Raw genomic sequence first — 17,141 nt, 5'->3', positions numbered from 1 at the left:
TTATGTGTGGTTTTGAGTCTTTGGATAACCCCTTCAGACAGATTTTTTGAGGCTTTTCTCTGAATCTCTGAAGGCAACAAACCTTTTCTTAGTGCAGTTTGAATTTTTACAAAACCCAATGGGTGTAAGAATCCAACACCAGGGAGAAATACTGCAAAGTATTATTCATATTTAGTTTATGTAATACTCATTGTCACATGATAAAACTGTTGTTATGAAAACAGGATTTCTCCCTCTGTATTGATTTTCCCTGGTATTAGTAATATTTGTCCTTATGTAGTGGGAGAATTAAGGACTTTGGCTTGCTTGATCTTGGATGACTGATTGGGAGCTGCTGTGCAATTGTCAGTGTTCCTCTGCCAAACTGCTCTGTTGGTATTGATACCATGACAGAGTCCATTGCTTTCAACATGCAGATTCTTTTGAAGTTTTAAAGTGTAAACTTGTTATTTCCTTACGTGTGTGGACCAGGATTGCCAAGAAGAGGTACTCATGGCCTAAGCGCTTTTAGGAGTTTAATTTTGGAAGTCTTGAAAATGAGCAGTCAGAAAAGATTAACCTGCCCCATTGTCACCCACTGTACTGAAAAGACATTTAGTTCTCTCATGTTTGTGTCTGGAGGCTGTTCTTTCATAGATAAGCAAAGAATAAACCCTGCATTCAGCTGTTGGTTTGCGAACTCATAGTTTCTATGAACATAGAGGTATTTATCACCTTATATAGAAATTTGATCTCAAATTCTGACTGGTCAAAGTTAAGTTGTAGATTTCTGGTTTTGTCACTATAATGATACGTAAGTAAGATAATTAAATATTATATAAAGAAAATGTGATAGTATTTTAATTGTCTTAGAAGTCCAGGGCCTTAGGATATTTGTGCATACCTCAGGCCTTCCGTTTAGAGTTATTATTTTCCCGTGGTCCCAGTAATATATTCTTTGTCTGTGTGCTTTTGAAAAATGGCATCTCTCTGGGACTTGCATGAGAATTATGTGTTTGGGTTTTATGTAATTTCTTTAGAATTGTGTTTAACAGCAGTAGACTGGGAAATGAAAAGCTGGTCCTAGCAGAGAGTATTAAAAGAATGTTGCTTATTTAACCTTGTGAAGCAAAAAGCTTGAGAGGGAATATGATTATCTTCCTGAATGCATTTGTATTGCTTTTTAATGAGGGTAAAGATTTAAGTCATAACATAATTTTGGTGAAAGATCAAAAGTATATAAATTATTTCACTTTGATTTATAAACCACTAGATAAAGGGAAGCACTTTCTATGTAAAATGTCAGGAAGTAAAGAGCAGTATATATTTTCTGACAAAGCTCAATAAATTTATGTTATTGTGTGATACACTAAAATTTATCCTGGTTTGGGTTTTTTGTTGTCCCCAAACAAATTAAAAGATGTCTTGAGCATAGTTGTTAATCATGTTTCTTGCATGGTATTTATTCTGTTTTAGAATATTTTCATTCTTATCTAATAGCGTGGAATTGAATTATATTATGTTAATTTGAATTGATGCTTCAGTCTGATTGTCTATGAATGCATTTTCGGAATTTCTCTCTGAATGAAGCAATCTATATCATATATTTTTCTGTTAAGGAATCAAGAAGTGGATAGAAATCTGTGGGGATGTTGTTGGTTTTGTATGTTGGGAAAACTTGTACAGCTTGGGTGATCCTGTCTTGTACTCTTGTACCTGTGTGCTGTGCTCACCAAGGAAGCTTAAAGGATTTCTTAATGTAAACGGTGGTGTTCTCCTCAGAGATCAAAGAATTTTTTGATTACTTCTTATTGATTTTTGCAAGGCTTCTCAGGTTAACTTGGAAGTTTTCAGTTGTCAGATTCCCTGCCAATGTAGAGACCTAAGACTTGGGCAGGTTCTTTATCTGTCCTTTCCTTTAGCTGGAATATCTTCATGAAGGTGCTTTGGCTCTTCTCTTCCACTGGCAAGTCGTTTGTTCTCTATATTGTTGTCCTTAAGACTGTAGAGGTGCACAAAAGCTTTACGGGGCTTTGACATGGCAAGTGGGGATTGGTTGTCTATTATACAGAACAAAGCACCAATATATGGCTTGATGTGGTGGTGATTGAGCAATGTAATGGAAATGGCCTCTTTCAATCCTATATCCCTGGGATACCGACAGTATTCAATTTGAACTGTGTTTAGGACTACTTGTTTTTCTTCTAAAAATACACTAGTTTAAGTAGCCACTGCATTGTGGACTGTTTATTGGTTGTAAAAGTTTTATATCTGAGACAATACTATTTAGCTTACATATACAGGCAATTTTGCATCAGCCATCCTTAATAGATGGTTTCTCTAAAACAAGATGAGATTTTACACAGACAATTTTACAGTGTGAAATACCTTTTTGTCAAAACATACTAATTAGTTTAAGTCCAAAATACATAAAATTTTTGTACACTCTCGTCCTTCTGGTTCATTATATTCAATTGGTATTTTATGATTTTCTTTCTAGTTTTTTTTTTTGCTGAGCTTTTAGCTATTCATACCACAGTGTTAAAATCTAAGTCGTTGTAGATAAGGAAATGAAATATGTGCGAATCTGTAGCTGTAAAAACTGTTCCGTTTAAAATGCATTGCCAGATTATGGTCAGGAAAACCAAACCAAGAAGAGTGGGTAGCATATGGACTTTATGGAGAGGCAGAATTGTAAATTTTCCCTTGGAATCTGCTGTACAAATATTTTGATCTTGCTTGACTACAGAAAAAAATAGATAGAATGCAGTAACTTACTCATTGGCAAGTCATTTCAGAAATTACATGCTGCTGTAATAGATGCAGTCTTAATTGGTACAGTACATTCTATGTTTGGATGGGTTTTGTTTGGATTTTCTTTTAATAGAATGACAACTGATCTTCATGACTATTTTATACTCTGGATAGTTGCATCTGTTTTTGTTTGTTTGTTGTGTTTTACATGGAACTAATGGCAAGTGATATACCTGGGCTTTTTTAATTATTGTTATGATTTATATTTTGGTTCATAAGAAGTACACATATCTCCATATACCATCAATACAACAATATTTCATAAAACAATATGGCAAAAAATGATAATCACGGTGGTTCAGGGCCATTCTGCTCTGAGCTGTAGCAACTGGAGTACTGTGAAACCTTTCTGGATGCTTCCTGGGATATTCAGTTTTCATATGAGATATGTAAAATAGAAGCTCTGTTTTTTCTAGTTTAAATGTGAGAAAGGACCTCAGACTGGTTTTGTTTGTCTGATTTAAGTATGAATTTAGATAAATGTTCAAGTATCTTAGAATCATCGAATGGTTTTGGATGGGACCTTAAAGATCATCTAGCTCTATGCCCCCTGCCATGGGCAGGGAACTTTCCACTAGAGCCCCATCCATCCTGGCCTTGAACACTTCCAGGGATAGGGCATCCACAGCTTCTCTTGGCAACCTGTTCCAGTGCCTCACCACCTTCACAGTAAAGAATTTCTTCTGAATATCTAATCTAAACCTACCCTCCTTCAGATTTAGGTCATTCCCCCTTGTTCTATTACTACTTGCCCTTGTAAAAAGTCCCTCTCCAGATGTCTTGTAGCCCCCTTGATCTACTGGAAGGTGCTCTAAGGTTTCTCCAGAACCTTCTCTTCTGCAAACTGAACAACCCCAACTCTCTCAGCCTGTCATCATAGGAGAGGTGCTCCAGCCCTGTGATCAACTTAGTGGCTCTCCCCTGGACTCATTCCAACAAGTCTGTATCCTTCCTGTGCTGAAAACTCCAGACCTGGAGGCACTGCTCCAGATGGGGTCTCAGGAGAACAGAGTAGAGCGGCAGAATGACCTTCCTTTAACCTGCTGGCCACCTTTCTTTTGGTGCAGCCCATGATATGTTTGGCTTTCTGTGCTACAAGCACACATTGCCAGCTTTTGTGCAAGTGTACGTTGAGCTTTTTGCCTAGAAACGCCCCCAAGTCCTTCTCCCCAGGGCTGCTCTCAATCCATTCTCCTCCCATCCTGTTCTTGTGCTTGGAACTGCCCTGACCTGGGTACTTTTTGAAAGATGTCTTCTTTCTTGAGTATTGAATATTCTGTATCAGTACCTTAACTTCTATTTCACATGCATGTAATTTTGAAGCATTTTGAGACAGTTTAGCTTAAAAAGGTATTACAAAAATAAGATGTTTGTTTATGGAGTTGAACAGAATCTTCTAGATTCTGTGGCAATGCTTGCTTTGATTTTAACTCCTTAACCTTTTACACACTTGAGATAATAACGTGTGGATAGTAAGTTTAGTTAAGAAAAAGATCTAGCATGCAAATTTGTTTCTTATCGTAGGCATGGAGATTACTTGTGAGTTTGGTTTTGTTTACATTTGAGAGCAAGGACCTAAGACTACCTATAACACCATCTAAGATGTGGTCTTACAATGTACTTTTTAATCATATTAATTTATATATTTTCATATTCTTGTAAATGAAGACGTAAATCTTCTCTTCAGCTAAGTGAGCACAGCTTCTCTGACGTAGTCCTTTAGAACCACATATTTTATGATTAGCAATTAAGGTTGCTAATGACTTGTGTAAGAGATCCATAGTGGATGAAACACGACTTTAATTGCTGGTTTAGTATGCTGAGTCGAGAAACCTTCTTCAATAGTCATGAAAAGAAAAACATGAAAGGGAAATGATAGGACCATCAACTTTCCATTAGCTTTCATTTTCAGGATGTTAAGGTGTGCTTCTATGAAGTCGTTGTTAGGAATATGACATTAATTATAAGAACAGCATATTTCTTTTTGTTTTAATAAGATTAATGAGAGATTGATCAGTTGAAATGAATATGTATATTTGAATTGAAGAATATATATATATTTGAATCAAAGGATAAAAAAATATATACTTGTTATACTATGTTAGCTGTTAGCAGAAGGAATTTACCTTTAAACTATTTAGATTTTTTTTTAAGTATTCATTTTAAGATGCAACAAGTCTAGCTTGAATTCTGAATAACATTTTTGCTCCGTAGTTAGATTCCTACTGGTCCTAGTTCTGTATGCTGTGGTCTGTTGGTTGAGATTTCATGGTGTATGAGGGAAAGGTCAAAATTAAAATGTGTAAGACTGATTGAAATAATTAATAACCCTTTCAAGAAATTCCAGATGCATAATTTAAGTAATGCACAGTAAAGGAAGGTTTTTTTTGTTTTTATTCATCTAAACTGTCATGGACAGGATGTGAACTTTCCCATTCAAGGTGGGATTTCTTCAGTGACACTGATTTGAGACTGGCCAAGAACATCTGTCTCCTAAATCCTTCAGACTGTGTGCAGTGCAGGCTTCAACAGTCCTGCCACTTGGCAGAGATAAACCAAGGTTTCCCCATCTTGTGCTTATCAAAGTTTAGGTTCATCCATAGTCTTCGAAGTTACAAGAACAAGGAGGGCATTGTTGCATCCAGTATCCAAAATGGACTGTTCTGTGTTGTCAGCCATATCTGCCTACACTGAATGAAGGGGGACATAGCTTTCCATGCTCAGGAAACAGTGAAGACAGTCAGCTATACCACTGAAGGATCCAGGTCCACTAACGCCTCTTAACCTGTACTTGAAGGAAAAATTTCTTAAGCTGCAGTAGGTGACCTATTCCTGCTATCTCTTTAATATTAGATTTTGAAATCTTAGTATTCTCAATTACAGTTGTGCCCAACAGGAAAGAAATGTTTTCTCTGACTCCAAGACATAGGTAACTAATAAGATGCACAGTACTCCAGAAGTACAGCTCATTGTTTGCAACTCCATGTAGCAGGTTAGGGCAGCTGGAGAAGTAAGAAGTGGCAGCAGCACAGGGAATATTGCTGAGCACACTGAAAGAGGAGAAACAGTACTCAAGAAAGAAAAGAGAACTTGTCTCAGAGGTAGAGCCCTATTCATTTGGTGCACTATGGTATCAACAGCGAGGGGCAGAGAGAAGGGATAAGCAGCTCTACGACAGCTGAACAAGGTCAGCTGGGCCCTTCAGCGTGCGCTGGACCTGTGCCTTGGTGTCACAGCCAGTGTGGTTGTTACTGCTTTGATAGCAGGTTGAAGGGGGAGGATTTGGACTGAGCTTGGCTGAGTCCCAGAGCAGCAGGTATCCTTCGTCCTGAATATCTGGGAAGAGGATGAGAGGTTAACACAGCACAGCACATTACCAGCCTGGTCACTGCAGCTCTTACAGGGTGAGCCACACTGGAGCTCTGCACATCTGTCGGCTTCATAGTGTGGGGGAAGGGACCAAGGCCACGGAGAAGATGCACTCTTCGCCCTAGTCATCCATCTAACTCTTTCCTTTCACACTTAACAATCCCAAATAGAATCATGTGAAAAAGAATGTTATAAAGGAAATGGGAAAGGAATTAAAGAATTCCCATATTAAGGTTTTCTTTTGCCTGCACAGTTACATCTGGTTGCAAAAAAAATTTTGAATCATTTTCCTGCACTGTTCATATTTAGCACAATATTGTGCAATTTCCCATAAAATCATGCATCATATATGATGCATGTGGTTTGTTTCTCTTTTATATTGTCTAAAAAGATAAATATGCTTTTTTTTCTGACAATAATTGATTTTCTCTTTAGCTTGTCTCAGTAATTATTCTAAATAAATTTTAGTGGAATTTCAACTCATTAGTTCTTTAAAAAGTAGATGCTAAGTTCTAGAATTTCAAGCACAACTTTTGAAGGTACAAATACCTGTCGTAAAGGAGCCATTTAATCAAATTACCAGCATAAATTTTGCAGTGTTTTATATGTCTGCGTAATGTGTAAACAGATACAGCTCCTACTAAAAATATAGTTGTTAGCAATTCCTTATGAAGTAATGAAAGATTATATATAAATTTAATTTACCTTTCATTTACTTATATGTAGTTCTAAAGTATAACATTGAAAAGTATATGCTTATAGTATATAGTAAGGTTGCAGGTTCTGCCTATTAGTGCAAAATAGGACTGTGGTAGACCAGAAGTACTCAGACTATAATTACATTGCAGTTAGCAGCAGGAAGGCTTAACAACTCTCATAGAAAAATACTGCATTTTAGGACTGCCTTTATTTGTTAAATTAATAGACCAGTTCTCAGTTTTGACATTAAAAACTAACTCTATTAATGTCCTCGGTATGTTCAAGTTTAATTTTAACTTTAGTTATTGCCATTTTATATTATCTAGAAATAAAAACACTATTACTGGTTTTTATGATCTGTTAAGTATGTTCTAAAAAAAAACACCTGCAGTTGAACTTTGACCTAATTCACACAGACAAAAAGTCTGAACTGAATTTTCGAAGTAAATATATTGCTTTGATTATCACAGAAGATACCCTCATGCTCTACTCATTAGAATAATGTTATGTTTTATTAACTATCAACATGTTATTTGTTCTAAAATTGGTTTTGATATTCCTTCCTTCAAGATTCACAGAGTAGGGATGACAATAAATAGCATAACTACAGATAACCATTGCCAAATAACCAGTATTATTGCCCAATCTTATGCTAAAACCTCTATTGATTAAAGGGTTTATAGCAGACTTCAGACTCTAAGGAGATTTGCTAATGAACCAGATTTCAAAACTCAATAAAATTTTCTTTCTTTGCTTCTGGGTTTGGGGTTTCTAAAGATTGTTTTAATAGGCTGAAATTTTACTGAGTTGCAATCTCAATGAGGAGAAAGAGGGTGATAACTTTGTAATAATCATTAAAATGTATTTTGTGAAGTTTTATTAGCATTCAGTTTTGCTTTCGTTTACAAGGAGCAGACCTTGACCTTTTTGATTTTAGAGGAAAGTAAGGAATATAGTGATTGATAAGGGCTTTGGAAATCACCTTTTTGAGCTATGTGGTAGTCTGGTCATATTTTAGATGTGTGTATTGGATCTTGTGGGATAACATTTTTTGTCCCTCAAGAATAAATCTGGCTCTGATAAGAGCCATTGCTTAACAGGCAATACTACTCCTAGATCTTCCTGTTGTGGTGTTTAAAACATAGATCTCATACTTTAATTTCTCATATGGCTAAAGGTGCTTTTATACCACAGCACTTCCAGCATGTTTACCAGTGTCTTGTCTTGACTACATGGTGAATAGGGTAGTTCTAGAATACATGTTAATTATGAAAGGAAAATTACATTTTGAAAGTACATTTACTTTAAAATTAGATTCTCCACAGCTGCTTCTAAGTGTTTAAAAATACTTTATTGTCTACCTTATAGTTGAGCATGCCATATATAAAATGTTTTAGCATATTTTAATGTGTTTTACAAACACACGTATGTAAAGTATCATGTAAATTCAAGTGCAGTAAAAGTAGCAGAAATACAATGAGTGAAATTCTATAAAAGAAGGGGTTTTTGTTTGGTAACAAAAATGTTGAATTTCAAATGTGCTGAAGAATTATTTTAAAACTGTGCTTTAAATATATAGTGTATAGTTTACATTCAGATCTTTTACCATATTAAAAAGTCAGTTTGATGTATTTTTAATTTATTCATTGTCTGATCCAGCAACTCTGCTACACCAGCCTGCTATATTCTTTAATTCCAAATAAAACATACATACTTCTACTTATTAGAAAACATACCTTTATTGTTTCTTGAAATGGTCCAAATGAGTAAATGTTTAGTGGTTTTTTGTTGTGCTTTTCGACTTCTTTTCTAATTAAGCCCATGTCCTTTAAAAATTAAGGGACTGGAAAATTTCCGTGTGGAAGGGAGGTCCACAGTGCAATCTGCTGCTGCAAGCCAGGCGGGCATCAGAGCTTGAGCAGCCTGTTCAGGGTCTTGCCCAGGCGAGTTGTGAAAAACTCAGTGGACAGATTCTAGGTTTCTCTGGCAAGCTGCTCAAGCACCCTCACTGCAAAGGATTTTTTCCTTATGACAAGTTAGCTTCAACTTGTTACTCTTGCCTCTTGGCCCCTCTTTCTTCTTTCTAACCCTCACTGTATGTAGTGGAGAACTGCTCTTAGATCCTACCTTAGCCTTCTCTTCTCCCCACTAAAAAATACCTCAGTTTTCTCACACTCCTGCTGTAGCATGAACTGCAGCCCCCTAACCACGTTAGTGACACCATGCTTAAAATGTTTTCACTTTTTCTTGTGCTTGATGGGGCGCAGGAGCAAGTGTGCATGGTAGTTTGATCCTCCTCTGCTATGGGTAGTACTTCTTCACCCAACTGTTGCTCCTGAACATGGAGACTTGTAATATTTCAGAGCAGATGTGGTCAGTCAAGACTGAGGCAAGAAGGTAATCAGACTGTTCTCCCATTCTCTACAATGCTCAGGTTTTTACCACTTTGAAAACACTCTCATTTTTCTTTAAGTTTTAACAGGGGTAAAGTAAACATGAATTAAAAGTAGGAGTGGGGTGGTTGTGTTGGTTGGTTTGTTGGTTGGTTTTTTTAATTTAACAAAGTTATTCCATAGATGAGGAATTACCTGCTGCTTGTACATACCTCAGATACCTGTGACTTCCCCGGTCAGGAGAAAATCTGCCACTGCTTGACTGTCAAGGAGGGGAGGGAGGTTGGAGATGCCTTTCCAGGGTATGGCATGAGAGGGCAAGCAGGACATATAGACTGAGCTGAAGTTGTGCTGGCAGGCTGGGCTGTGCAGCTGTGCCCTAGTTCAAGAGATTAATACGACTATTCCACTCAGTAAGAGTCCAAGAAACCAGGGCCCTCCATCCGCCAAATACAAAGGATATAATTTTGAGCATATTTTTTTGTTGATAGAGCCAAAATATAAACAAACATTGGACTGGGATTTTGGAAACCCTAGCTTAGATACGTACTGGCTGCCCTGATTCCTCAGCCAGGTGGCATCACAGTATCATTTAAATTAAGGAGAAAATAGAATTCTTTCAGGAATATTTTGCAAATACCGCTTTTCAGACTCACTTTTCTTGTTCTGAAATAGACCAGGCAGTTTATCACCAATGAGTTTTTAATGATAAATACTAATTCATATTATGATTTATCATATTTCAGAGTGTCTCATATTTTAATTCTGATGTGGATAAGAAAATTAATGTAAGCACTTGGCATGGATACCTTATTTGCACATGCAATCTAGTAGTTGGTGAACTACTGTTGGTGAAAAAGTAAGAATAATAATTAAAAATAAATCAGTAGGCTCCAGTCACCTGTAGTAATCTTTGCTCTTTTTAACTGTAAAATGCTGAATTGAGCAATTTTAGACAAGCTTGTGGTGTGGTCCTGTAAATATTAAGTAGTTGATGTCTGTATGTTTCTTCAAATCTGAAGATTGTTTGTTTGGCGGTTTGTGTTTGTTTGTGGAAGTTTCCTTGTTTCCAAAAAATGTACCATACTCAAACAGCCGTAAATGCAGCATGATTGTCTTTAGCAGTTATAGAAAATAAAGTCTTCTTCTTTAAAAAAATATCAAATTTTCTTTAGTAAGGTTTTTGCCAAGTTTTACTTTATTTTTAACAAGATATAAGTTTTATTTCTATCTGAGCAAGTTTTAAAGCTCTGTAATAGATCACAGGAGAATAAGCCTTATCTTTAGACAATCACACAAGTAGTATATTTTTGGCCAGTTACTTCATGTGGATTTATAACAAATATTCTCTAGTCAATATCAGTCTTAGAGTTTGATCTTTTGCCTTGGTGACAGTAGAAAAATGCCCAGTCAAACAGAAATGCACTTGGACAGTCAATGGATTACTCTGTCATTTATTTATATATTCAATTCTGATGAAAATTATTAATAATTTGAAATTAATGGTAAAAGTATTAAACTAGTCCTATTTTGGATTTGAGCTGCAGGTGAAATTTCATATGATGTGGATATTGAAGCTATTGCCTTTGCATGTTCAGTGTAGAGCATAAGGTTAAATGCTTCTGGTTTTCCAGCTGTAAGTCTGAAGCACCTGATTTCTCTTGCTGTTGTGTTGTGTCTCCTAGGAGAAAAATCATGTGTTTAATGTGTTTTTCCATGTGTCCTTTCCAAACAAACCTTTATAATTGTGAACTTATTATAGAAAACATGTTTTGTTCAGTAAGATAATGTACCTTCGCTGCTTTGGAGAAGTAAATGTAACAAAATTAATATGAGTGACTGTTACTTTAGTTGTTTTTTATTCATTGAGCAGTCAGATGATTGAAAAATCAACTGCTATGTAGATGGTTTTAAGAAAATAAACCGTATTTTTGTAATAATTCTTTTATATGCATATCCAGTGTGATTGCCTTACTGTCAAAACTGAATTTATGAACAGAGTTCATTCATCTACAAGAATTATCTGTCTTGCACAAATATGTAGCACCATTTACTGGTTTGAAAAACAGGTACAGTTGCCAGAGAAACAATCAGTGCAGTGGACCAAATGTGTAAGCAACATAGATTCTTGCATTCTAGTCTCATTCTCAAGCATTTCAGCTTTCCTTCCATAGCTGTTGAGTAGCTTAGTAGTACCTTCTGTGGAGGCAGGTGAGGGCTGTGTCACCAGTGAGATGTTGTTCTACAAAGTACAAGGGCTGAGGTCTGGTAGAAGGCTCAGGGTTCTCCAGCAGCTGGAGGATTGGTTTGGGCCAAATTAATTTGACTAGTAGCCCAAAGGAAAACCAAAGCACTGCTCCAGCACTATGAATCATTTGTAGCAGTTTGCACCAGAAGTCTGACCCAGAGAAATCTTGGGACTGCAAACAGTATAAGAGGCAATTTCACAAAGCTCGCTGAATTAATGGCTGTGTTGTAGAGCTGCTTGAAAGTTACTTATGTAAAAGGAGAAAAGAACTTTCAGGGAGGTAGGCATTTATCATCCCTCCACACAACTTTCCTGCTTTGCATGGCTAATTTATTAATTACAGTTATCAGCATAATTGTCAAATAAGTACATAGAAATAAAAGAAAAAAGAGTGGGATTTTGACAGTTATACAATACTTTATTAAAAATATGTTCTCTGAAGTGTAATATAGACATTCTCATGCTAACTATTGTATTACTACTTATTATTCGTAATTAAATATAGGGTACTGCTCAACTTCTATCCTTTTTCTTTTCATATTACAAGAACCAGTATAGCAAGACCAAAACTCAAAATAATTTTCTCACAAACACAAAAAAATCATTTGATGTTAATATCTGCTCCTCGCTGTTTCCTAAAATCACTGAATCCTTGCTAAGGGCTCCTGCAGCTGTCTTCTGTGAAAGCAGGTGCAGAGGAGGGAGAAGAGGGAACAAGGAAAATAAGACTCTTATGAAGAATAATTTCCCTGGGTACTTGTACATGATACTGCAGGATTCTGATTTATAGCAAGATAATGGCTGTGGGTTTAATTGCATTCCTGCTTACTTATTTCTGATCTTTAGAATAAACCTTACCAAACATATTCATGCATAAATATACATATGCATATCCTCACAAATACATATGCATGTATACAAATGTGCACAAATTGTCTGTGTTTTTTCTGCAAAAATAGAGCACACAGAAGATACAAGCATGCTTAACAACTGCATTTACTCCTAAGATTGCCTTATACCTCCCATCATAAAAATCCGCATTTATTTTGTTTTGATTCACCCAAAACTTCCCTTTTGCTGCTTTGCCACAGATTATCAAAACAATTAAGAGCATAAGACAGGGGTTCTCCGGGTGATCTGTTCTTTGGGAAGTTTAAAACATGGACTTCAAATTTCATCTAGAGTGGCTTTTGCATCACATTTGAGGGTTTGTGACTTTTTGAGTCACCATTTTTTTAAAAAGAACAAACTAACTTCCTGAGTTTGGTCAAATTATGAGCCTTATAAAAATTGTCATTTGCATGAACTCAGGAGAGAATTTGTGGTAGTTGATATTCCAAAGAGGCTTCTCAGGGCTGGCAGGTTTCAGCATATCATGAGTATTTGAAGCTTTGTGCAGCTCTGGATCATGGTGGATTCTGGTGTATGTTCATCAGAACTGAACATACAGGCACTGTCCCAGTGAGCTCCTTGTTACCTCTATTTTTGGGCTTAGGCTGCTTGGAAGTGAATTTTGCCTAAACCTAATACAAAAGAGAGGAAAAACTGACCCACAGGAAAATATTTTGGGACAAGAAACCAGCAAAGAGTGGGAAACCGGGGCTAAGAACTGAAGTGGGAGTTGACTGCAACTGACTGAAACAATAATTTATTTCATAATTTTTCATGTATAAATAGAGAAGTATCTTATCTTTGCATCACTGTGAGGAAGTCCCAGACTTAGCAAGCATCCATAATTTTGAAAATGTATCCAATTGTATAACTCCATGCCCTGGAGCATAACAATAATTTGGATAGGCAACAACACAGATGGATTATTTTTCTAAAAAAAAATTATCTAGCAAATAACCACAGTGCGGCTACAATTAATAGCAAGTTTCTGAACTGAAGGGTCAGATAGCAAGTATCTGTAAGAGTTACAGGAAAATCACACTAATGGGATCTCAGGTCTGTTTGGGATACAGAGGTACTACATGAGTTATTGCTTATAAATAATCATTGTATAAGTAATATATTTCTATTACACTACTTGCTGCTTGAAAAAATATATTAATTTCTTTTTTTTTTTTCTCCGTCTAGGAGTTATTGATATTTTTACAGAATTTGCCCACAGGACGATGGGGAAATGAAGACATCAGTGTACTCCTAGCAGAGGCCTACAGACTGAAGTTTGCTTTTGCAGATGCCCCCAATCATTACAAGAAATGACTATAAAGAGAGAGAAATCATTAAATCCATCATGTTCTGCAATATTAAGGCATCTGTTGTTCTGGTTGTGCTTTCAGCTCATTGCTCTTTTGTTTGAAGTAAGATGACCATTAAAATTCTGTTAGAATTTGCAGAATGAGAACAGAATACCAAAGAAATGGACAAAGCAGGATATCAAGCACTGAATGAACTTAAAAGTGAATTTTTTTGCTCAGAAAATAAGTTCAGAAGTCTTATCACGTATTTTTCTTCTTTTTTTCCCCTTCTCTAAATAGGAGAATTGCAGTCTGTGTATCTAATTTCTGTTTGGTTCGAGTAGAACAAAAGAACTTTTTGTGATCATAAAGACCATAAGAGACAGCAAGGCCTGTGTTTTGAGGTCTACTATAACTCAGAAGACAGTGATATTAGCACATCATCTTTTGGTTTTCAATGGAATTAGGTTATAATACTTCAATAATATAAGAATCTAGAAGCATGCAATGGAAATTGGTGAATATTTCTCAGTCTTGAAGGATGCTGTAGAAGCTTTTTAGCCATACAAAGGAGTTACTTAAAGCTGAAGACTCATCTATTACAATAAAATAAATCCCTCTCAATATGTTTTGGAGTGTTATAAAATACTGAATTAAATAGAAGGCATGGTCTTGTCAAAGTAATTAACGTTTTTCTTTCAATACCTTTCAATTTTTCAGCATGAAAGTTCACTTTTAAGAAATGTATTAAGAAGCTTGGTTTACAAAGCAAGACGTATTTTTATCTCAGTTGTTGCCTTATTCTCCATTTCTAGCACGTTAGAAAAGGAAAATTATTATATCTTTCCAAAGCATATTTGTTAAATAATTTAATACCTTTTTTCCCTGAATATTTGGAGGAAGTGAGAAGCTAGTTCCCAATAACATTAACTATATACTCAGATCATTAGCAGAACAAAAATCCTCTATGAGTTTATAGATTAAAATTAATGTTTCTTCATATAACCATGGGATACTGAATAATTTCTTAGAACTTACATAATTTAAGTGCACTATTTTTTTTTTCAAGAAGTATTTTATGATAAGAATTCTGACTTTGCTCTGTTGGATGTAAATAACTCATATTAATTTGTGCCTACCATACACTTATAGGTTATTAAGGGTGAGAGGTGCAATAAGCAATATACTAGAAGTTCAGACTTATTATTCAGTTTGGTTCTTGAGTTGCACAGCGTTGCACAAAAATGTAGTGCACTTTTAAGTTTGGGAAATAAAAAACCTTCAAGAGATTTTGTCTTATGACTTGTTATTGGAAGATTATTTTCAACTTCTTAAAAATATGTAGATACCTATTTTGAAGAAAGCTTTCTAAATGTGTTAGTTACATTACTTGCTTTAGGGGCCTTAGTTCTTGACACTGACTTTATAATAATTAGGTGTTTCAAGGTAAATAAAGTAAAATACATTTTTACCAACATGCGATTATGAGACCTATATTTTAAAAATATACAAAGGTTTTGGTAGAAGAGAAAAAAATGAATTATTTCAGAAGCAGGCATGCTTGGTCACTAGGATGCATTTCTTTTCTACTGGTGTCAGCTGGTGGTTTCAGTTGCAGTAGATGCAAGGTCAGGCCTCCTGGATGGCTGCATTTGTACCTGGAGTGTGTAATGGATCTGTGCTTCTTGAGTGTCTGTATACTGTTTTCTGTAACTTCAGTTCATGGTCTAATGTATCAAAATTTATGTTTACAAAGAATGTCATATTGTGCCTAACAGTATCTACCAATAACAGAATAAAAGAAACATGAAATTTATGACCATTTGCTTTAAACTTAGTCTCTACAATGATTTGTTAATATAAATGCCTATTATTGTAATGAGAGAAGACACACAGCACTAAATGTTGTAAGGGTTTTCTATAATTAACTTTTTTCTATTAAGACATTATTTAGGTAGTTACTTGTAACATGGAAGGTTGACCCAAAGTTGTCTGCTGTGTCAGATGCTCCTGCATAACGTTTTTGGGACTGGATATATAAAATTTCCTTCACTGGGTCCACGTAAGTTGTCTGCCATGTCTTCCAAATTCAACAGGTACCTCTTACTTCCCTTGGAAGAAAGTATTACCATTAGAGGTCACGTTTACTGTTGTGTCTGTGTCAGAAGTTGAATATTGTACTTGAGCACATTGCTTTTTAAGGATAGTGGGAAGTTTCCTAATATAATAGCAATGTTTATTTATGTAGATATAGTCTTTTCTGGAAAATAAGATATATAAATAACATTCATATATCTACACAGATGGAGTAGCTTTCAGTAAATAGAAGGCCAACATTTATGTAAAATCTCAAATTTTTATTAAAAACCCACGACTTACACTTAACAGTTTTACATCTCAGGAAAAATATCATTCCAAACAAAGTACTGCATAGAAAAGGAAAAAACATTATCATTATTACATCCAAGGTACTTCCTTTTTTCAAAATTTAAGATTCTGAATATAATAAAATTCCTTTGTAATATGTATTTTCTTATGAAGGAGGCATCTTGACACATCATTAGTGAAACCAGGCAGTAATCTCCTAGAACTCATGTGAAATATTGAAATTGCAGTGTCTAAAATGCGTGTTAAATAATTTCTGTAATAAAAATTTAAACTAGAATGTACAATATAAAAAAAAATTATGACTACAGAATTTGAAAAATGTAAATAATAAATTAGTTAACTGTGTAAATACAGTACATGGAGTAGAATAGAAATGTAAGTTGAAATCTTATGTAACTCTGTAATATGTTTTAAGAAATTAGTTGCATTATTTTTTGGTGCAGTTCCTTATGGAAAGGCCTGTTAATTTGTTTTTAACTTCAGAACTACAGAATGGAAGTATCTGAAGTTCCATTGTATGCTTCTGACAAATATTACCACTGAGGCACTGTTTAAAACTGTAAAGCTGATGAAAGATGAGGAAATAAACGCATATTTATGAAATGCTATATAGAGTGGAAAGCTTTTGTTTATTGTTTTCATCAAGCACATTGCATACTACATCAAAACATGGGTTTGGTGTGTTTCTGTTTTACAGTCTTAAAAGCCTTTGTAACAAAAGCAAATGCATTAACAGAACCTGGGTTCTCAGCTACAGTTCTGCAACTCTGTTCCCAGAGTAGGTTTTGCAACTCAGTAATACAAGCAAATTCCAAGGGTGTGTCTCTGCATATACCATGTCCATACAGGTGCTGAGCATTTTCTGCAAAAAGCAGATGAATTTGATACCATAGCAGAATTAAACTGAAGAGAAGGTGGAGCAAATCAGAGCAAAGTAAATAGAGGAGGTACAGAATTGTTTTCAGCTCTGAGATGCAGGAGAAGAGGAAACTTCAGCTCATAAGGGGGAGACAGTAACAGGTGGTGAGTGATAGTGTCAATAAGATCTAGAAACTTAAGTAGATTAAC

The 17,141-nt window shown here is 35.4% G+C and overlaps 1 protein-coding gene across 1 annotated transcript in view; it reads left to right on the top strand.

Moving 5' to 3' along the window:
• The window catches only part of TBC1D22A (TBC1 domain family member 22A), a 156,236-nt gene extending 139,555 nt beyond the window's left edge, over nucleotides 1-16,681 (top strand). Inside the window, exon 13 of the mRNA XM_064656246.1 lies at nucleotides 13,582-16,681. Within this exon, the coding sequence (XP_064512316.1) occupies nucleotides 13,582-13,710 (129 nt within the window). The 3' untranslated portion in view covers nucleotides 13,711-16,681. The remainder of the gene's footprint in view (nucleotides 1-13,581) is intronic.
• Nucleotides 16,682-17,141: the final 460 nt, after the last annotated feature.

Source organism: Pseudopipra pipra, chromosome 5, assembly GCF_036250125.1.
Source record: "Pseudopipra pipra isolate bDixPip1 chromosome 5, bDixPip1.hap1, whole genome shotgun sequence".
Taxonomy (NCBI): domain Eukaryota; kingdom Metazoa; phylum Chordata; class Aves; order Passeriformes; family Pipridae; genus Pseudopipra; species Pseudopipra pipra.
The sequence above is the reverse complement of the archived record's forward strand: the minus strand, read 5'-3'. Positions and strand labels throughout refer to the sequence as shown.